The sequence below is a fragment of the Taeniopygia guttata genome, chromosome 4 (genome assembly GCF_048771995.1).
Source record: "Taeniopygia guttata chromosome 4, bTaeGut7.mat, whole genome shotgun sequence".
Classification (NCBI taxonomy): Eukaryota; Metazoa; Chordata; class Aves; order Passeriformes; family Estrildidae; genus Taeniopygia; species Taeniopygia guttata.
In genome coordinates this window covers 35344550-35366054 of record NC_133028.1, presented here as the reverse complement: position 1 = coordinate 35366054, position 21505 = coordinate 35344550, and the positions used below count along the sequence as shown (strand labels likewise).

The window sequence follows — 21505 nt, the reverse complement described above, 5'->3', positions numbered from 1 at the left end:
AAAGAGTGAGTAGAAGCATGAAGGTCACTTATTATTTTATACGATATTAATGAGACCAGTTCTGGGATGTTGCATCAAATTCCATGTCCGAGTTTTAATAGGACATTAAAGCATTTGGAAAGGTACTGAACAAAGCCACTAACAATGACCTGAGAGTTAGGGAAATTTGCTTCAAGTAAGAGACTTTAAGAGCTTAATCTTAGTTTATCAAAAAAGAAGAGTGGAAAAAATAGCTTGATTGAAGTGTATAAATAGGCAGAAAATAGTATTGAAGTGTATAAATAGCAGAAAATGCTGGACATTTGTCTAAAGAAAAGCAGAAGAAAAAACAATGAGAGATAGACACACAATTAAATAACAGAAGATCAGACTGTACCAACTAAGACAATACAGCTTTCTGGAAGAAGCAATTTAGTAAAATATAACGTATTGTTCTTCATATATGGCTAGCTTGGTGAAAATGAGTAAGTTCTAATATACAGAAAAGCAGGCTAAATTCAAATTAAACATTACAAATCTCATGCAGAAATCTTCAGACTGTCAAAAGACACATTGATGGATTTGACAAGCTTAAGGAAGGGAAGCAATGGGCATATTTCCAAGTGTGAAATAATATCTTCTCAGGGTCCTTCTACACATGGGTTGGGTTGCAGGCTTTCAGTTGCTGTGATAAGGTTTGAAAGGTACAGCTGTAATGTTGGCTCATCTTGCTCAATTCCTTTCACAGCTGGGTATTTGACTTACTAAGCAGTTGTATGAGCATCAGCTCCTTGCACAGTAGGAACTTAAGCTCTGGAATGGAAAGTGCACTTTAGCTGCCCATAAACAAGAAGCAGCTCAAAGAATCAGAGCTTGACCACAACTAGGAAAAAGAGAGGCAAATAATCTGTTTATGACATGCACCTGCAAAGAATAAAGAATTCTAAGCTAAACTATAATGTTGTCATGAAAACAAATGTATGTGAAGTTTCCAGGAATAAATTTAGATCAAAATTAAAACTTTCAACCACTGAAACACTTCAGTTATGGAATAGTTTTACACTTTGAGCTGAGATACAGAACCCTGTGTGTTTCAAGATGGAGCTAGGCCTTAGGATGCTGTGACATGTATGATGGTGATTGCAGGTGATGGGATTCAGCCTTTTTTAAATCCTCTGCTGAGAATACATTTACATTATTATTGATTCTTTTATGATTTTAAAATATTTACTGCTACAGAAGTCTGAAAAAAAATATAGTTAACACAACTATACAGGCAGAGCACCAAAATCTACAGAATTTAAATGATAGATCTCATCTATCAGGTCGCAATTTAGTTACCAAGATAAAGCATGGGTCATGAATCATGCTCCTGAAATGTCTACTTAAAGTAGACATGTTTCTGAGAGAATATCTTTCTCTTCCCTTCCTCCAAAATAAAATTATTGGAAAAAACTCTTCAAAGGACATTTACAACTGTTTCCTTCTCTAAAACATTTAAGGTTGCAAAAATCAGATTGCTTTCCCACGTTTGTTTGGTTTTTTTGGTTTTTTTTTTCCTGGAGAACTACTGTGTTCTACCTGTAAGTTGTCTCTATCTGTTGGGGAGGGTAGGTAAATATGATTAAGAACCACAATGATACAGCCAGGACGAATATAACGCCCCCTACTGGCTGGACAATTACCCTCACCTACAACGGGGTCCAAAAGCCGAATGGATTCTCCCATGTCACCCCCCAGAATGTATGGTTCACCCCACATTTGTAGGGGAGGGTAGGTAAATATGATTAAGAACCACAATGGTACAGCCAGGACGAATATAACGCCCCCTACTGGCTGGACAATTACCCTCACCTACATCTATCTATCCCAACCTTCTGCACATTTTTACCAAAGCACAAACAAGGAAAAGAAACTTTACATATGAAAGTGCTTTATACAAACTTTCTTTTAGAAGGCATATTTTCAAATGTAATTTCAGGCCTACTACCTTTGAGCCTTATCATTTTTGTATTGCAGGAAGTGCCGGTTTTTACTGATTTCCCTCATTTAAACATTCATCTTCAATGTGGCTAATAAAAAAATTGTTTTCAGGGTGTGGTTTTAGCCTTAAAAAATATATATTTGTTTGAAAATATTGAAGAAAAAATGTAATGGAGTACCATCAGCATTTCTATAAGAAAGATTATATCACTGAAGAAGGGTTTAATAAAAAGAATATAGACAAAAGGGAAGGAAGAAATTACATCTTACACCATTTGCTGAGTCTTTTCATTTTGTTGCTGCTACAGGGAGGTGACAGAGAACAAGAAAGGATATGGTGTGCTGTAATTACACCTTCCACTGGAAGCTTCCTAGAGAGATGTTTCCAAGTCAAATTTAGGACAATCCACTCATTTATCTAAATTAGCCTCAATGTAGTCTCCAGAGTCTCGCAGACTTACTTTTGCACACAATTGATGCAAATTATCTTTGAATTATATGATAAGTTCATTTTCTCCCTTCCATAGGTAACTACTGATGCATTTTTTCTTGGAAAAATGTTTTCTCACCAAGTTACTGTCACACTTGTCTTGGGGATTCCAAGTTACTGTCACATTTGTCTGGGGATTCTTTTCATCTGATCATAAATCACTAATTTTATTTCAAATACAATCCAATTTAGTCATTCAGAGAGGCGTAACGTTTGCATTTCATTTTACAATGCGTACTACAGTGCCGCTACATGTGTTATGATGGTCCAGTAGGTCTTTCATTTCATTATTTAAACTCATTCTTTCAGACAGCAAGTGTGGCAAAACCCCTGGAGCAATTGGATGTTGTGTTTGTGGTCCATTCTCTCCAGCTGACGTTTGAATGTTTTTAATGCACTTCATATTAAAATTCCTCCTAGAGAAGTCCAAAGAAATTAATTACACCCTTAGAAGGAAATAAAAAACTTCACCCAATATGCATTTAATTGCAGCTCACATGCATTACTACACGAAAGCATTTCAGTAAATTAGTCTAGTGGTACTTGTTCACTGAATCATCAGCAACAGTTATCTGAATTAATCTCACAACTCGTCTCCTTGATTCTATAGCTGTAAGCAATGGTGATGGAATTCATCAGCTTTTAAAACAAAAAATCTTCAGTGTAACCATGTAATTAAAAAGGTCTGCTAGGAAGGAAATGATCCTCTAATTGGTGGTGTGGGATCATCTGATGGTGTCTTGCATTTTGAAAACTGTAGCAATAAGATTTTGTGATATGAAGAAAGCATTCAAAGCCTCTTCTGAGCGATACAGACCTTCATCATACAAATTTGGTAGAATTAATGGGGAAAGAAAGCTGTTAATTCGATGAGGTCAGAAGCATTTTTGTAATGGTACAAAAAATGGCTTTTCTTGTAATGGTAATATCTCTAATTATCTGATCTACTAATCAAGTAGGTAAAGGACTAACAAGACCAGAGTTTACAGTAAGCAGAATTCTTATGCATTAGTCAAGACGTACATAAACCTGAACAAAAATACCTTTTTGAGATTAGAATGTGCCAGCATGTGACAGCTTAAAATGAAAAACAAGAAAAATAACAAGGCCTCAAGCACATCCATTAGAGTATTTTCCTTGTTTTTACAAAAATAAATCCTGCTCTTTTTAGAAAGACAAAAACTGTCTTCAATTTTGCTACCAAAAATGTAATACATTATTGTAAAGCATAAACAATACTAATTAGTTTCATTTTTAGGGATAAGGCTAAGGTTTTTCCAAATTTATTACTCAAATTTATCCAGTTTATCATTCAAATGCATATGTTCAGTTAAGTAGCATGACACAGATATTCTTTTGAAGTGTGATGTGTTTAAACTGACTAACAGAGATGGCTGTGCCAGAAAACTGATACAAGTCTCTGTGTTTTACTGCAATAAAGAATTTTAAATTTTGAAACCTTGAAGATTAGCAAATATTGTGGAGTGGAAGTAAAAAAGACAGGATAAAAAGTTTTAAGCAATTATTTTTTAAATTTTAATAAAAATTAAAACCAGTCTCTTTACTGAAAATTAAAATGCTTAACAGAAAATAAAAGACAAACAGACTTTTCTAATTGGAGGCCATTTATCAGCAATATTTATTTATGAAAATCCAGGGCCATTCTGAAAAGCCAGGAGCTATGTCAGGGGGTCACAGGTGCATGGATCCAGTACTGAAAATGAGATACAAAATCATCTGTCACTGCTGTTCCATTCTAGCTCACACCTAAAGACTTTCTTCTGAGAAACAAAACAAAACAAAATTCATTCCTTCTCTGAATTATCCTTGGAAGACAAGCTCTTTATATTATCTGTACTGTGAACTCAGGATAACTGAACTCCTAGTTTAGATGCATGAATTATACAATGTTATCTTCTACCATTCAAGGTTAATACAATGAGATAATTTTCTTCCAACTCCTTTGTATTTCATTATGAAAATAACTCTATTTGAATAATTATTTATTGGTGAATAAATTAATTTCATTCTGAGGGACCAAAAAAAAAGTTTCCAACAGTGAAAGAATAGTGGAAGAGGGTGGCATATAATAAAGCCAAAGATAGCAAATGACGGAGAAAGAATTAAGTCGGCAAAGTGTTAACAAAGATTGAGATTGCAAGTGCATTTCATTGTATTTCTGCTAAAACTGACAATAATGTGTTTCTTTCTAATTAAAGATGCAATCTCTTTTATGTGTTGTAGGTAATAAAATTGACAGTTCCTACTGCAAAGAAAATGCAGATTTTCATATCCTGCAATGTTTAAGATAATAATAATTTTATCAGAACAAACACAGAATTCTTAACTCATGTTTGCCAGTGTCATATCTACTAAGAGGAACAGAAATATTGTATCACCAAGACTTTAAAAAGGTATTTTATAGGAAAAACCCTCAAGAAAATTTGAAATATTCTGTGTAAAATTTAGATTTTCTACTGATTTTTCACAGTTTTAGATGTTTCTAGTTGCCCTCCTATCCTCTTATTTTGGCTAAGTTCAAATGGTCAGAATAATTTTTTTAATACAATGCTGCAGAGATTTAGTAGAGTTGCATCAGGACATATTTTTAGTCAAAGTAACAATACTTATGTGCAATAAAAAAACCTTTCCATTCTAAGTTCACTAACTATTAGTTCCGTATTATTTTAGTGGCTATAAATGAAAGCTCACTGGCGAGGTTCCAGATAACTGGAAGCTGGCCAATGTGACTCCCATTCATAAAAAGGGTGGGAAGGAGGATCCTGGTAATTATAGTCTGGTCAGTGTGACCTCAGTAGCTGGCAAGATAATGGAGCAATTTATACTGAGTGTCATCATGCAGCATCTACAGGATGGCCAGGGCATCAGACCCAGCCAGAATGGGTTTAGGAGGGTTAGGTCATGTTTGACCAACCTGGTCTCGTGTTATGACCAGGTGACCCGCCTGGTGGATGAAGGAGAGGCAGTGGATGTTGTCTCTTTGGACTTCAGCAAGGCCTTTGACACTGTCTCCCACAGTACACTCCTGGAGAAACTGGAAGCCTACGGCTTGGACAGGAGCACTCTGTGCTGGGTTAGGAACTGGCTGGGTGGCCAGGCCCAGAGAGTGGTGGTGAACGGTGCTGCATCCAGCTGGGGACAGTCACTAGTGGTGTCCCTTAGGGGTCTGTGCTGGGGCCAGCTCTATTCCATATTTTTATTGACCACATGGAGGGGGGGATTGAGTCCTTCATTAGTAAATCTGCAGATGACACTAAGCTGGGAGCTTGTGTCCATCTGTTGCAAGGTAGGAGGGCTTTCAGAGAGACCTGGAATGGTTGGATGGATGAGCAGAGTCTAACAAGATGAAGTTTAGTAAGTCTAAGTGCTGAGTCCCCGCAGTGTTATAGGTTGGGGATGGTGTGGCTGGACAGTGCCCAGGCAGAAAGAGACCTGGGGGTACTGGCTGACAGCCAGCTGAGCCAGCAGTGGGCCCTGGTGGCCAAGAAGGCCATCAGCATCCTGGCCTGTATCAGGAATGGTGTGGCCAGCAGGAACAGGGAGGTCATCCTTCCCCTGTACTCCGCAATGGTGAGGCCACACCTTGAGTTCTGTGTCCAGCTCTGGGCCCCTCAGTTTGGGAAGGACACTGAGATGCTCGAGCACGGCCAGAGGAGGCAACGAGGGTGGTGAGGGGCTTGGAACACAAGCCCTGTGAGGAACGGCTAAGGGAGCTGGGGGTGTTTAGCCTGGAGAAAAGGAGACTCAGAGGTGACCTTTTCACTCTCTACAGCTCCCTGAAGGGTGGCTGTAGTCAGGTGGGGTTTGGTCTCTTTCACCAGGCAGCAACTGACAGAACGAGAGGTCAACAGTCTCAAGCGGCATCAAGGAAAAAATTGGTTAGATATTAGGAAAAAGTTTTTCATGCAAAGGGTAATAAAGTACTGGAATGGTCTCTTGGGGAGGTGGTGGAGTCACCATCCCTGGATGTGTTCAAAAAAAGACTGGATGTGGCACTCAGTGCCATGGTTTAATTTAGGGGTCAGGGAATGGGTTGGACTCGATGATCTTGAAGGTCTCTTCCAACCTTGTGATTCTGTGATTCTGTGGTATATAGGGGACATTAAATATATAGTTGCATTTCAATGCAACTATTAGAAAAATATTTTCTTTCAGATTTGAATAATTTTTCTGTTTCAGCTACAAAATTAACATTAAATATCAGTGCTTCTGCAGCTTGGGCAATGTTTACATGCATTTTTTAACATTCCTGATACCTTTATGGTGCCATTGGTTTTTTGCACTTATTAATACAGTTGAGGATTCCTCCAGTTCTACAGTCTTCCTCTAGTCATGTTTGTCATGGAAGTAAAATAGCTTGTGAAAGTAAACACGTTTAACACATGTTAACATAAAGTACATAAATTATGAACTATAGTTTCAAAAACCCTTGGATTGATCTGGAATGTTTCAGCTCTTCTTAAGAGAGAGGAAAAAAACATAATAATGTGATTTGAAGTCTTCTGATTGAGTCACTCTGTCATAATCATCATTCTAGTATATTATAGTCTAGAAAATGTAAAATTTTTTTTTTTTTTTTTTTTTTTTTTTTTTTTTTTTGGTTTGTGACTTGGTACATATATATATAAGCAACATACTTTATACCTTCCTTAGGAAAAAAAATCTTTTAGGGTAAAAGAAGAAAACTAATGTGTCAGCATTCTTCATAATCCTATGGGCAAGGCTTTCTATATTCATTAAAATATGGATTAAACATACTACAGGTTGTCTCTGTAATTTTGCTTTGTTGTATAAGACAAGTTTATTGTTGCCAGTTTCAGCCATGCAAAATATGAATTCATGTATTTTATGAATTAGGACTCTGTTCTGAATTTTTTTCATTGTTTTCCCAGAAGCACATATTTAATATTCTTTTAGCCTGTTGTATAGACTATTTTTATAAATCATCCAAACTCAGGTCTTAGTTTCTTGCTATATTTTAATTTATGCAGCCTACTTTTCAGGGAGGAAAAAGCTAACTCAAAGAGGAGCAGAGAATATTTGAAATAATCAAAATCTGACAAATCTCTTAGTCTTTCAAAAACCTAACAAATGGGTTTAGGTTTTGACTCTAATTTTTAATTAAAAATAGTTGGATCTTCTTCAAATTCAATTAACTTTGTTTTGGTTTGGGTTTTTTGATAGATTGTACTTGGCTAAAAGGAATGGAATATTTTTTAAAATATCACAGAATCTGTAAACCACTTATTTATAGTAGTCTGAACATGCATTACTCTCAATTTAAAGAGTAATTTCTGTATTCACTAAATAATGCAGAAAAGTTATTGGTGTAATGGATAGATTGCAAAACGACCAAGTAAAATAATTTCTTGAATATTCTATGTTATTACTCCAGATATGCTTCTATAAAAGCTGTCAGGGTTGAATAATTACATTTATTGTCATGGTTAATGCATGATTCCCCTAACCAACTGACCTTGCACGGGAACTGACTGGTGTCTTTCACCACTATAATCGACGGTAATGCAGCTCATGAGAATGAGGCAACACAAGACTGAAAGGCAAATTAATGCAAATGAAACTTTTGACTGTAAACTGCTGTCTCTCAAGGCAATTCTTCCTAGATCTAGGAAGAACCTGTGAATTCTGCAAACAAAATTCTACCAAGTGTAGCTGCTTTGTTGATTCTGTATTTAGAATACATTTCAAAATGTCCTTTAAATTGTAGAGATGCTTATCACTGAATTTCTTAGTTCTAGTGGATTTTTTACTATTATGGGAGTGCCCCACCAGCTTTGCATTTCTTAGGTTGCTGTGCTCTCACCAGTATAAGCAGAACAGTGTTCACTGAAGTGTACATCTGTAGAAGAGATGTCTTTCTTGTAATCATAATTAATGGCCAATTAGAATGCCATATGTGTTCTGTTCCTTTTTTATCTTGTTTTATTTTAAAAATCCAACTTTATGAGCTGTAAACCCTAAACAAAACTGAAAATGGGTTCTTTGCTGTGCTTCTTAATTTTTACTATGCATAACTTTTTTTTCAGAAAATCTTACATTAGAATAAAACAATTGAGGTTTATCAAAACTAGATAAAAATTTGATTTTGAACAAAACCTCCAGATCAGTGAAGACTGAACCAAAATTCAATGAAACACTATTCTATTCAAACACTATGTTTGCCTTAGGGAAGCTCTGCTTGTATCAGTCCTGTATCTTGAGTGATCATGTGAGATGGTTGTTTAGAAGCTTCGACTTTTTCTCTAAAATAAATTTGATAAAAGTTCTGTTAGAGAAGAGCTGAATATAGCCAGAAAAGTCACTATATAAAGTATTTTTCCCCAAAATGCTTCTCATGAAATTGCTTATTCTGACTAGCCAACTAATTATAGTGTAGATCTGCGTTCTTACTAATAATTTAGAGTTTTCAAATAAGGCAGAATATCTCTGGTTGAAAAAATACTGTTTTCATTAAATGAAGTTTTAAGGAAACATATATGTTTCAATATAGCTTTATGAAATGCTGGCAGGCTTGGGTGGAATATTGTTCAGTGTCCTTTCTATTTTGTTGGTAACAATCAGTTTTCCAATGTCAATGGAAACTGAATTTGGAGTCTCAGGTTCTAATTTTCAAAGACTGAACATCTTTCCCAAAGAATTAGAAGATTATTCCTGCTTTCTGCAACATAAACTTCTTTTAATGAATTGAAAAGTGATAAAATATTTTCAGAGCTTTGGAATTTTTTGGGAGACAGGAATGGTGATATTTAACCAACTGTGTTAATTTACATGAGATATGTGGATTAAGTAATTTTTTCCTTTCTATTAATTCTATCCAGGATCAACACTGCAATAAAACAGTGTAAGACTTTAACAAGAACAGAGTTGAGCTTCAGGGTGATGATGAGAGTGACAGAATTCATGCCACATAATGACAGAACCCAGTATTCCTAATGCATGCACTGAAGCATATTCCTTACGGAATAAGTCAGAGAAAATAATATGAAGGTTACAAAAAATGTGCTGCTAGACTTTCATGCTCCCTCCTAAATTATCCTGGTCCACTACACGCATTCTCCTTCACACAGAGAAAGTGGTGTTTAAACTTCCCCTTAGATACATAGTCTTTGCTTTTCTAGTCTTCATTATGGCAGCATCCCCTTAAATTATCATCCCAGTATTATGAGCCTTGTGTAAAAAAACTCCAAATAAGGTGAGGGAAGGAAGGGTCATGATCTGAGCTGATCCCCCTCATCCTCCGCCAGATGAGTGAGGGGTCCAGGTAGTGCACCCTCTCCCCTGCCCTGGATCATCATGAAAGCATTGAGGACACTGCCCCCTTCCCAAACCGTGTTAAAGGCTTTATTATGTGCAAGACCCGTTTTCTCCTGAAGGAGTCATCCCTGCTGAAAAGGAGGAAAAAGAGCATTCTATTAACCATTGTTTAGGGAATCTGAACAAGTGCCTTTGTGCTCACATTTTGATTACAGATGAAAATTTGAGCACTCTTGGATCCAAAGATATGTGTAGAGAAACAACAGAAATAGGTAAAGAGGGATATTCTGAGAGCTCATTTGCAGAGTGTTAGAATTTGGGAATAAATTTTGAAGATAAAAGGTAAAATTTCAACACATATATGGAGAAAATTCCAAATGGTCTTTTTGATTCCAGTTCCCCACTGTATTGTACTTCTTGTAATCATAGATTACTGTCTCAAGTGGGGACATTTCATATTCATTTTATGTGGTAAAAACTTGCAATATTATGTTCAAAGCAATTGACTATCAATTTTTAGTGCACAAAAACTGAAGGAAACTACAAGACATTGTATTCTACTTTAAGTCTTGCAAATTAAGAGTTTAAGCAAACTCTGACAAGTTTGCTCCTTAAAGAAAAAAGAAAATAAACTATACAGAAATAATTATTTCTAGTGGAATAAGGCAATGAAAAAAGCCACTATGAATTTTAAAAGAAGTCTTTTACTGAATGTATTCAAGATATGAGGCTGAAATCTGCCCACTTTGAATTTAGTTCTAATACTGCTGAGTCAGAGGTAATGGATCTGGGAAAACATCCCACAGATGCACATCCCTTCACAAAAGTTCCATATGTGTGCGTAGGCACAGCATGGACATTTGCCCTAGAACACAGGAGTTAGGCACAACTTCGCTGTGTGCAGTCAGATTGATTTCAAGGTGTTTTATTTTTGTCACCACTTTGTGGCAATTATTTTATCTAGTAGGGCACTCTTAGTCAGCACTTATATTGCTCACAAACCTGGAAGTTCAGTCAGTCCCTGAAGATGTCTTAGCCTACATAGCCCAGAGAATGGACTCTCCTGTGTGTTACTGAATCTAATAAAGGACATTACAGTTTTGAACCCTTTATGAAACTATAAGACTTAGCAGGTCAAAAACCTCAAGATCCTTTTAGAATTTGTGCGCCACTCTATGCCAGAACTTTATAAACTAGCTTTTCACAAAACAGTCCCTAAGCTCTGCAGTTCCCCGTTAGGATGTAAAGTCATAATAGTTTTAAAAAGAAACAAAAGAAAATAAACCTTTGAGAACCATGCTGGTATAACTGTATTAGCTAGGTATTTCTGCTGAGTGGTTATGTGTAAAATTAAAATAAATTAAAGTGTTGGTAAAAATCATACAATAATTAACAGCCAATTTTGTAGAAAGTCATCTCTGAAACTGCTTATTCTAATACTTGTGGATTCTCAGAGATGCTAGGATTACATTAGGTTCATATTTTATCTTTCAAAATTCAGAGAGGGAGAATGAATTTGGAATGTTTTTTATAAGGAACTGGAAATAAACTCTAGACATAGTGGGGTCTTAATGTAAACTGTACATAGTATATGAAGCCTTGAGCAATGGTGTGAGGGGTAGCATAAGCTAATACTTTTTTTAGATTAAATGTATGTATATATCTATTTTATATCAAAGAGGGAATGCAAAAAAGAGCAAAATATTAAGACAGTAGGTGATGTAGTTATAACTACAACTTGAATTTTATTAGAAGAAAAAAAAAGTTTGCTTTTTTAAATTTCATAACTGTTTTGATTTTGCTTATGATATTTTTCCTAAATTAGTTTTAACTGTAAGAATCCTATATAGGTTAATAATAATTAAGTCAGCCTAAAGAAGTGTTTGAGAAAATTTAGTACTCCTGTGTTCTACTGTAAAAGAGCCTTGGGATAATCTGCCACCTTGCTTTTGCCTCTAACCATTAAGATTTGTATTAGTCAGTAGACCCACTACTAGTGCAGCTCTACTATTTCAACAGCCCCACCAGTGACCATGATCGTGTCAGACAAAAGTGTTCTTGAAATTTTCTACCTTTTCTGTGGTCTCGAACTGTTTCCCTTGGAAACTACATTTTGCTAATATTTCATGTCACCAGAAAGAAACTTCAGTAATAACAGTATTGAAGAGGACTGATCTTCCTTAGGGAAGTTCCTACCTAGAAATAGCCCTCTCTCTGCTGTCCTCACTAATTTTGTACATCAGCGGTAAACCCAGAGAAGTAACAGGGTGGTATGTGTTATGGAAAAATTGTATAAAAAATTTGGAATGTGGAGTCGCTGTCCCTGCAGATGTTTAATAAAAGACTGGACATGAAACTTAGTGCCACGGTCTAGTTGACATGAGGATGTTCATTCAAAGGACTTAATAATCTTAGAGGTCTTTTCCAACCTAATTCTGCGATTCTGTTAATTATGTGGAAAGTCCAGTTAAGTGTAGATCGGGTGTTATTACCCTGTTTGCTGTTGTATTCAATAATGTGTATTGGATCAATTCATTAGACATCTGACTGGAAATGCAATAATGAAATGCAATATTTTATACTTGTATAAATATGTACTGTCTATTTTTTTTCTCAGTCTTTCTTTTTATTGTCACTACTTACACTGCCATTGCCACACCATCTAAAGGCATCAGCCAGAAAGGATAATATTGCCTCAGAAGCCATAAAAAATAATAGATTATGCTAGAAAAAAGTGTAGTCTTTAAGATTCTCAGCCTTTTAGCTTGACTTTACAGTGCAAACTCTTCTGCTTTCTGATATTCTTGTTCTTCTGTTTTGGTCCTGTATTCTTGTTAAACATAGTTTTTTACTGTGTATTTTCCCACTCTCTGAGATGTTCAATTTTTGCTGGTAGTAGATATCCTCAAAAAGGTGCCTTTTACTTGACCTATTCATGATGCCTATATATCAGTGAAAGTGAGATCTCCTATTTCATATCTCTCTTCACTGATTCTTTCACTAAACATCATGAAGTTTAGTAGGAAAAGCAGTAAAGAGGACAAGAAGCAACACCACAAAAAGGGCTCTTCATCATTTATTACTTGAGAAAAGCTGATTTGCAGGAATAATTCCCTATAGGTATTATTACATAATACTCAGTAAGGTCATTTGAACCCTTTATTCTGAATCTGTTAAAATAAGAAGTTCTAATCTTGTAAAAAATTTCATTTTCTCTGATTTTCATGATTCCTAGGATGCCAGGACAAAATTAACATTATAGAGGAGCAATTAAATTTATCATCATACAGAAGCACAGCACTTATCTCACAATACTACTGGCTTTCAATTGTTGTTACCATCAATTACCTAGGAATGAACTAAAAGAAGTTGAAAAGTAATAAAATGTCACTAGCACTGTAAGAGTTGAAAGATTAATGGTTTTATTTGAAATTTCAATGATATTTAATTTTCTTAAAGGTTAAAGTACTATAAACACAAAAATAGATACATAATATATAAATATATATAATCTTTTCCTGAAATCATGATGATAATCACTTAGAAAAATCACCAAGTTTTTATAGAAATAAAAAATGGATAGCTAACATACTAATCAAATTTCTACTCATTAAGAAACTCCTATTTGGTACAAAAGGATTTCAAAACCCCTTTTTGTCACTTTTGTCTGAGTTTTGGAAAATACAACGCTTCCTTAAAGGTACTCATGCTCTCCTCCTAGACTTTTAGCAGGACCTTTCATCACAGGAGTTTGACTGACTGGGCTCAGTGTGAGCTCTGATAACTCAGCTTTGAAACAGCTGTTTGTTTTGTAGAACCCTCAGCAGGCTTTCACCTCTCTTCTCTGAGGACTTGTTTTTGTTTCTTTTAACCGTGCTTGTTTTTCCTTTTATTTTTTTCCCCCTCAGAAGTGCTGGGGAGATTCTCATGGTCTCTGCATGAGCTAGTGTGCAAGCATACTTTCACCCAGTCTTGCACCTTCATCATTCTGATTGTGAGCTTGACCTGCTGACCTGACCCTTTGGATCTGACTTTGGACATACCTCTTCATTACGACCTTTGCCCATCAGTTTGAACTTCTGAACTGTTGTCCTGCACAAGTGCTGTGGGACTGCAAACTTTTATGGCAGAATCCTGTTCCTTCCTGTGTTGCTGTACGTCTGAGCTCCCAGCCCACCTACCCTACCTTTGCTACTCCCCGAGATGTGCTAAGTGCTTTTCATGATACCTGGAGTCTGCCAACTGATTTATTCCACAGAAACCATCTTTCAAATTAAGTCTGGGCTGCTGAGGAAAGGTTTTGTGCCTCAGTGCTGTCATCTTGCTTTAGTAGATTTTCTTTTACACACTTTTATTGACATCTTGATTTGAACAGACACTTTTATTTCGTGGTAGGTTTAACTAGTAACATATTAATAAGATACCGAAGCTTCATTAGAACACCTGAAAATCTTTATTTTCAAAGATAATATGCTAATATGATGCTATGTCAAATTTAATAATTATTAGCTGTTGTATTTTTTCTCTGTCATTATTTGAAGGAACTAATACTGGCTTAAAGTATAATGATTTCTGCTTCTTATAGCTATTCACCTGAAATCAATTTGCAATGAAATGCAGGAACAATTTCAAAATCAGTTAACCTTAAACTCAGATATGCTCCAAAGTTAGGTTGCATGAAGGTTTTTCCCACAAAAATCTGTTTTTAAGAGCAATTATGTGTATGATATAGTTTTCTCCAATGTAAGTCAAATGGAGTAGTGAAAAGAACAAGGAAAGAGGCAATAATATGAATGTAGCATGATTCTTAGTCTATGTTAATACAGATAAATAAAGAAATACCACATAAAGAAAATCTATTTTGCATTTCCCCAGTGCAACCTACCTATTCATCCTGTTCTTTCCCATACACAGGTCTACATATAAAATAGATAAATTACATCTTCCAAGGAAAAAGCAAATCTCTGTCAAATCTCCGACAGCGTAGTTCTAATAGATCAGTGTCCGTGAAAGTTCCTGAGCTGTTATGAAACTGCTTTTGACTCACAAATCTGATCTTCACATTTGCTCTACAAATATGATCTTGCTTTCATCATGACCTTTTGGAATTCAGGCAAATCCAAAGGATTTTTTGTTAACACTATTACTTTATTGAAAAAACTCTGGAGAATACTCAGTCTTAGACATTATTCTAACTTCAAACTATATCTCTTTTTTTTTCTTCTTTCTTTGGTAGTAAATTACAGTTATTTTAAGGCTACATTAAATTATATTCCCTAGATTGTGCCTCTTTTTTTGCACCTGGACTGTCTTAGTATCACACTCAGGCTTGGATTGGCAGCAATATTAATAAGTAATATATTTTTTATTTTGGATCTGATAATCAATTTTCTCTGTCTCCTCAAATATATTGCATAAACCAGAGTGTTATGTGCTTTAACCATTGTTTCTCATGTTTAAAATCATTAACCCATTATCAATATGTGTGTTAATCTATGACATAACAGTACAAACATGCACAATATTATGAAAGACTGCAGATAAACACAGAATCATTAAGGTTGGAAAAGACCTCAAGATCAAGAAGTACAACCTTTGATTGAACACCACTTTCTCAACTTGGCCACAGCCCTAAGTGCCATGTCCAGTCATTTCTTGAACACCTACAAGGATGGTGACTCCACCACTCCCCTGGGCAGCCCATTCCAATGCTTGACCACCCTTTCCATGAAGAATTTTTTCCTGATATCCAGTGTGAATCTTCCCTGGCACAGCTTGAGGCCATTTCCCCTTGTCCTGTCACTTGTTGCCTTGGAGAACAGGCTGATACCCGCCTAGTGATTTGGGAGTTGTGGAGAGCAATAACGTCCCCCCGAGCCTCCTTTTCTCCAGATTAAACAACCCCGGCTCCCTCAGCTGCTCCTCACAAGACTTGCTTTCTAGACCCTTTCCCAGCTTCATTGCACTTCTAATTTTTTTTTCTACATCTTTCAGAGACCAAATTAATAATTAGATTCTATAATGACCAATATACATCTTGTTTCAGTCATTGCAATTTGAAGGATCTTTTGATGTGGAATGAAAAATGAGTTATTTAAAAAAAATAGATCAGGTTAAATTTCTTCTTGTGAAGCATGCATCTCGAGACTTTGCTCATTAAAGTAGCAAGTCTAAATTTACACTGAAAACCATCTTTTTTTTTCCTATCTTCACAGGCATATAATTTAAACGTTAATTTTAAATAGCCTCAGGGCTGTTGGACAAGTAATGAAGGCTTTTCTTCTTAGTTGCACTCAGTTTCTTAATGGAGAGCAGAAAAGTTTCAAAGTTGCACGATGTAAGAGAAAACATAATTTCTTCCAAAATGTGTGAGCAAATAAACCACTTAAGGTTTGACTGTTCCTAGAAATCCATACCACATCCATCTTCTCATGAAGTGTTATACAGGTGCTAAGGCTAGAGTCTGTGTCTAACAGAGAGTGGAAGCAGCATTCTCCCTGTTCCCTTTGCTCCAATTGAAATAATTTCAAAGGCTTAAGTTAGAACAGAAATGGAATTAATGGCTCCAGTAAATTTTACAGGTTTTCATTTTTTTTTTTTCCATTTTTAAAGCATGGAGAAGACTCATATGTGTTTTGAACTGGCTCAGGTTTCTCATGTATTATTTCTAGACCTAAACTCATCAGCAGTCCAGAGACTGATATGGAAGATAAACTTGGATTCTGAGCAGCTTTCTGAACTCTTTCTTCAACCATATAATCCATGCGCACAGTAACCATGTTCATTATCATAAAGTAACTATTTACAAGCAAAAGGTTATTACAACACCACAGTTATCTGGATGATGAAGAGAATTGTTTGAATTTATGCTGCATAAGATATCTGTATCCATTTGGAAACAATTCAGTATTAGTACATATTTATGCGATGCAAAATACCTTTATGAATGTCATAACTGACTTCATAGCTTCCCCCCCCCCTTTAGAATAAATGCTTTTACATCATTAAAATAAAGGATGAACAATTCAACAGTAGGATGGCATTTGCATGGAATAATATGCAGACGAACAATAAGTACCGTAAGTACATTGAAATAGAATAATAATAGCACAGTACTCCTTGTATTGCCTACACTACACAAGTGTTTGGTCACCTACACTGAACTTTAAATACTCACTGTAAAATGTAAAGTGTAATATACATGCATTGACTCTTTCCTTGCAGTGCCAATCTCATACCGTGTGACCAAGTTTCATAAAATCTCTTTCTTTTGGCACAATTACAATAAAATCACATTAGAAAATGTTTATGTAACATATGTTGATACAAAACATGTCATTAAATTAACTTCAAAGATTTGCTATAAACCTTTGAGCACTTGTGAAGTGTGCCATCATTGTGTGGCATTACATGCTTCTGACTTAACTTCATGGTGATAAATCCCTTACATATATAATCCCCAAACTCTCTTTGAAAAGGTAAGTTTTGTTTTTTGTCTTTGTTAAATTACAATGTGATTCTTAACATAGTCTGGCACTGTCATGTTACATGCCATAGTTTGTTTATTGTGATACAGAGCTAGAATGATTGTTATCAAAAGCATGGCTAACTGCATTAGCAGTAAATATACAATGGCCCTGAAGTCTCTTTCTTTACATGTGTGATTTTTCTTTTAAAGTTTTCCCTCATGGAGGATTCGAGTTCATTTTAGCCTGGTATCACCACACTTCCAGAGCTATGTGTTAAAAGAATGCTTACACTGATATAAATAACATCAGTCTCCTTAGAAAGAGTGTGCTGGGCTGAGAAAGCCATATGAACCTCTGCCTTCTACTCAGGTCATAATTTATGGATATGTTACCATCTTTTGTAATACAAATCCTAGACTGTCGGTAGTACAGCAAATGTTTTCCCTCTTGGGGGAACTTCTGTAGACCATATCCTCTCAGAAACGCTCACCTAATGTTCCTCTGCTTTTGCACAAGACTTCTGACCTAACACAATCTGTGATTTTCCCTTTGCTGAAAAGAACTGACAGTAATATAGAAGTCTATATATTCCCAACTCAGATCATCTTCTGTAACTTTTACACTTTGCATCTTAAGGATTTTCAATATCATTGATGTTACAATTCCTGCTAAAAACAGTGATGAAATTCACAGAACGTACAGGGAACCCATCTGCGAGCAGCTGAAAGAAGTACATGACGTCCTGCTTGTGAAATGCAAAATGAGATTCGGGACAGGGCAATGTTATGAAGCCGTTCAGAAGAGTGCAGCTCACGCATTTAGTTTCTGTGCCCACAGCCTGGCTGCCGAAGCTAGCCAGGCGTTCGTGGCGAGGAAAGGCGGTGACCGCGGCGGCTCTCCGCACCCGTCCCAAGCATTTCAGCTGCCCGACACCCGGGAACGAGGACACCGCTAGCTCCCCAAAGAAAACAACTCACCTGAGCAGTACTGCAGCTTCCCACAGATAAAACCCCGAGACAGCCGCGCGGAGGTACCTAATCCGGGCCATGCTGCTCGCAGACGCGGCGGAGCCCGGGAGCGGCGGCGTCGGAGGCATCGGAGGGGCCCCGCGGCGCGGCTCCCGCGGGCGGGCGAGCGGGCGGGCAGCACCCAGCACCCTGGAGAGCTCCGCGGCTCTCGCCCGCCGCCCGCCTCAGCGCCTGGCGGCCCCCCGCGCCCTCCCGCTGGGCCCCGCCGCGCCCGCCCCGCCGCTCCGCATCGCAGCCGAGCGGGAGCCTAGTCCCAGCCGCGGCGGCGGCGCCGAGCCGCGGCGGCGGCGGGAGCCCCCCTGGCCGCCCGGCTGCCCCCGGCTCCTGGCAGCGGCCGGCCCTCCGCCGCCGGACGCATGCCGCGGACGGGGCGCGCCGCGGCCGGGCAGGGCGGGCGGGAGGCTGGGCGGGGGCCGTTCGCGGCCGCCCCCCGGAGAGCGCGGCCGCCGCGCAGGGCGCGGGGCGGGACCGGCGCGGCAGCGGCGGCGGCGGGGGGCGCCCTGGAGGGGCCGCCCCGGGCGCGGGGATGCTCCGCTGGGCTGGCGGGAGAAGGCGGCGCTGAGAACGGCCCCTGCCCGAGCCCCTTCCCCGCCGCGGGGACGGGGCGGCGCAGTCGATGCCTACGCGGGGTAGCGACCGTCAGAGAGTGGAGTGAACTCACTGAACCTCAAGTCTCGGAAAAGACTGGGCAAAGAGGGGCACCTCAGCTTTGCCTGTAGGTCTGGTGGTAGGCTTTTTCTGAAGAAATGGGTGAGGGGGTTGAGAAACCTATCCCTTTATTTCAGCCTCTTCTTTTAAAATACAGTGCTGATTAACACAGAAAAAGTATTATACCCTGTTCCATTTGACTTTTTCAGTAAAGAAAGATGATCTAGAGCCATAGGGTGGACTAATAGGGGAATCCAAAGAGTCTGAAAAAACTTTCAGACTCTGGGAAGACTGACTGGGAAGGAGTGGAAGGGATTATGGGAAGGAACGAGGAAAAGAACATCTTAAGAGAGAAACCGGAAAGTTATTCATGAGAATGGGGCGGGGGACAGAGAATAATGTTACGAGTACAGGTGGTAGTAGGAAAGTGACATGATTACATTTATTGTCAGGAAACCAAACATTTCAGGCAGACCAGATGCTGCTTTCCTTAGCAAGAGTAATGCTTTATGAATTGATATTGAGAAATATTATTTGAGGAATTATTATGGGAATCTATATGGTTTGTAAACAAAGTAAAATGAAGGATTTGTCATGAAGGGCTACACCTGGAGAAGGGCAAAAGGGGAAAATATATATGGGACTGTAAAGTAGGGTTGCTCTGTGAACCTAAAAGACAGTGCCTTTGAACAGCCATATCATGACAGGGAGAACCAGTGGAAAGAGAAATCTGGGAGGACCAATTCAGGACAGAGCTCTGCATTTGTGAACAGCATCTGACTGGGCCTATCTCCCTCTCCTTGACTGCCTCAGTATGATCTGCCTGCTTTTTTTTTCTTGTAGCCACTAAACAATGAACACTAACAGTTAGATGGCAGCCCAAATACTTGTGCAGCTCCAATAACTGCACAGCCCACAGAATTATCTCATGCCAGACTTTTATTAAAACTACTAAAAAGCCATAGAAAACTTGAGTGCCAAGACAGAAGCAGATGTGGGAAAAGGCAAAGGTTCAGCAAGATAAGGCACATCAAGCAAAGAAAAAGAAACTGAAATTTGAGGGTACTATAATAAACTCATTACAGAAAAAAGAAGATGGAAAGAGAGAGTGTGAAATAGAGAAAAAGTTTTAACACAGAAAAAACCCAATTAAAAGGTCATCAAGTAGAGGAGATGCAGGAAAGAAATAAGAAACAGGGATTTTATGCATTTCTTATATCCAAAGATAGGTGCGAGTAAGAAATAAGGTTTCATTAGAAACCTTGAAAGTAATCACATGTTCCACCTGCAGGTTTATTGTCTTTTCTTTTTCTTTTTGTTTTGATTTCAAAAAATACCCCACATATGACTTTCACCATAGTTCTTAATTTACATTGTCCACTTTCACAATATCACTATTCTTTTTTCTAGCTCTTCTTCAAGTTTGTTCCAAGCAGATATTACTAAATATAAATGCCTACCACACATTTTAGAGCCAGCTGGGATTTCTTTGTTGATACCTATCAAGTGTATGTCAAAGAATGCACTAGAACATCACTAACAAATTTTCCTCTGTTCCCTGAACTTTTTAAATTAATGGTGGTTACATAAATGAAGGGATGCTCCAAGTTTCTAGGTCCACTTTGCAAAAAGTTTATACTTTTGGGGTTTTTTTTTCCTCTCTGCAGTCCCAATTGTCAACAATGATCATGAAAGAAACTTGTTTAAACCTTCAACTCAAAACACAATAGCAAACAAACTAACTAATCCTTCTGTTTGCTCAGGGACACTCTGTCAATGCAGGTGCTCTACACAACCAGTGTAGTACTTTCTTTCTGTATTTAGAAGAGTTGATTCCTCTCTTTTCTCTTAAAATGAATATACAGTGAGGCTGCTTCTCCAGGAGCTATTTATCTTTGTGCATTATGTACTTCAACAGTGAATTGGTCTAATTTAATTTAGTTGCACTGAGACAAATGCATTTTTTTATGGTGCTATTAGTTGAAACTACCATCACTAACTCCCGATGTCTCCAATAGGAACAATTCTATTAATTATAAATGCAGGCTATACTTTAGATATGCAGAGTTTGAGCTTCTCAAAATCCTTGTGGGAAATATATATGCTTGCTTGTGCTGTAGGTAGCCAGTTTACCATTGCATTATTTTATTCTGCTAAATGAGACTATTTTCAAACTTTTGAAAATTTTCTGCTGATAGTGTTGAATATTAAAATATTTTCTTCTGAGTGAATTAAAATAATGCACCTTGATATATAAAATGTTCCAATTCAACAAAACACTACTGTTGACTTCCAACCTTGATAAAATATTTCCTATTTGTTTTAATTCACTGTATTGTTTTAATCTTTTTAGTCTTTCCATATCATTACTGGTAGATTAACTTGATTGTTATTTGAAGCTAAACTAATGGTTATGACCTATCTTTAGAAGATCTTTATGGTATCTTTTGATACTTCTGCCAGTTACAGTAGGTTGAAAGATGAGATTTGTTTGAACGCCTATTTTTAAACCAGAATCCACAGAGCTTCTGTCTCAAATATTAATGTTATTTACATATGCCTCACATATCTGGATAAAAATCAAATAATATTGCTCATAATTCAAAACATGA

General features: G+C 37.5%; 1 protein-coding gene across 3 annotated transcripts in view; it reads right to left on the bottom strand.

The window, feature by feature from the left end:
- GLRA3 (glycine receptor alpha 3) overlaps positions 1–18684 on the bottom strand; it is an 85279-nt gene extending 66595 nt beyond the window's left edge. The window contains exon 1 of one of the 3 annotated variants that reach the window (XM_030271325.4): positions 18195–18684. Coding sequence is in view for 2 of the 3 variants with exons in the window: in XM_012573466.5 (XP_012428920.5) it covers positions 18195–18313 (119 nt within the window). In the remaining variant the exon portion in view is untranslated. The remainder of the gene's footprint in view (positions 1–18194) is intronic. The other 2 variants (XM_012573466.5, XM_012573467.5) reach the window with 2 other exon arrangements.
- Between the last annotated feature and the right edge of the window lie 2821 nt (positions 18685–21505).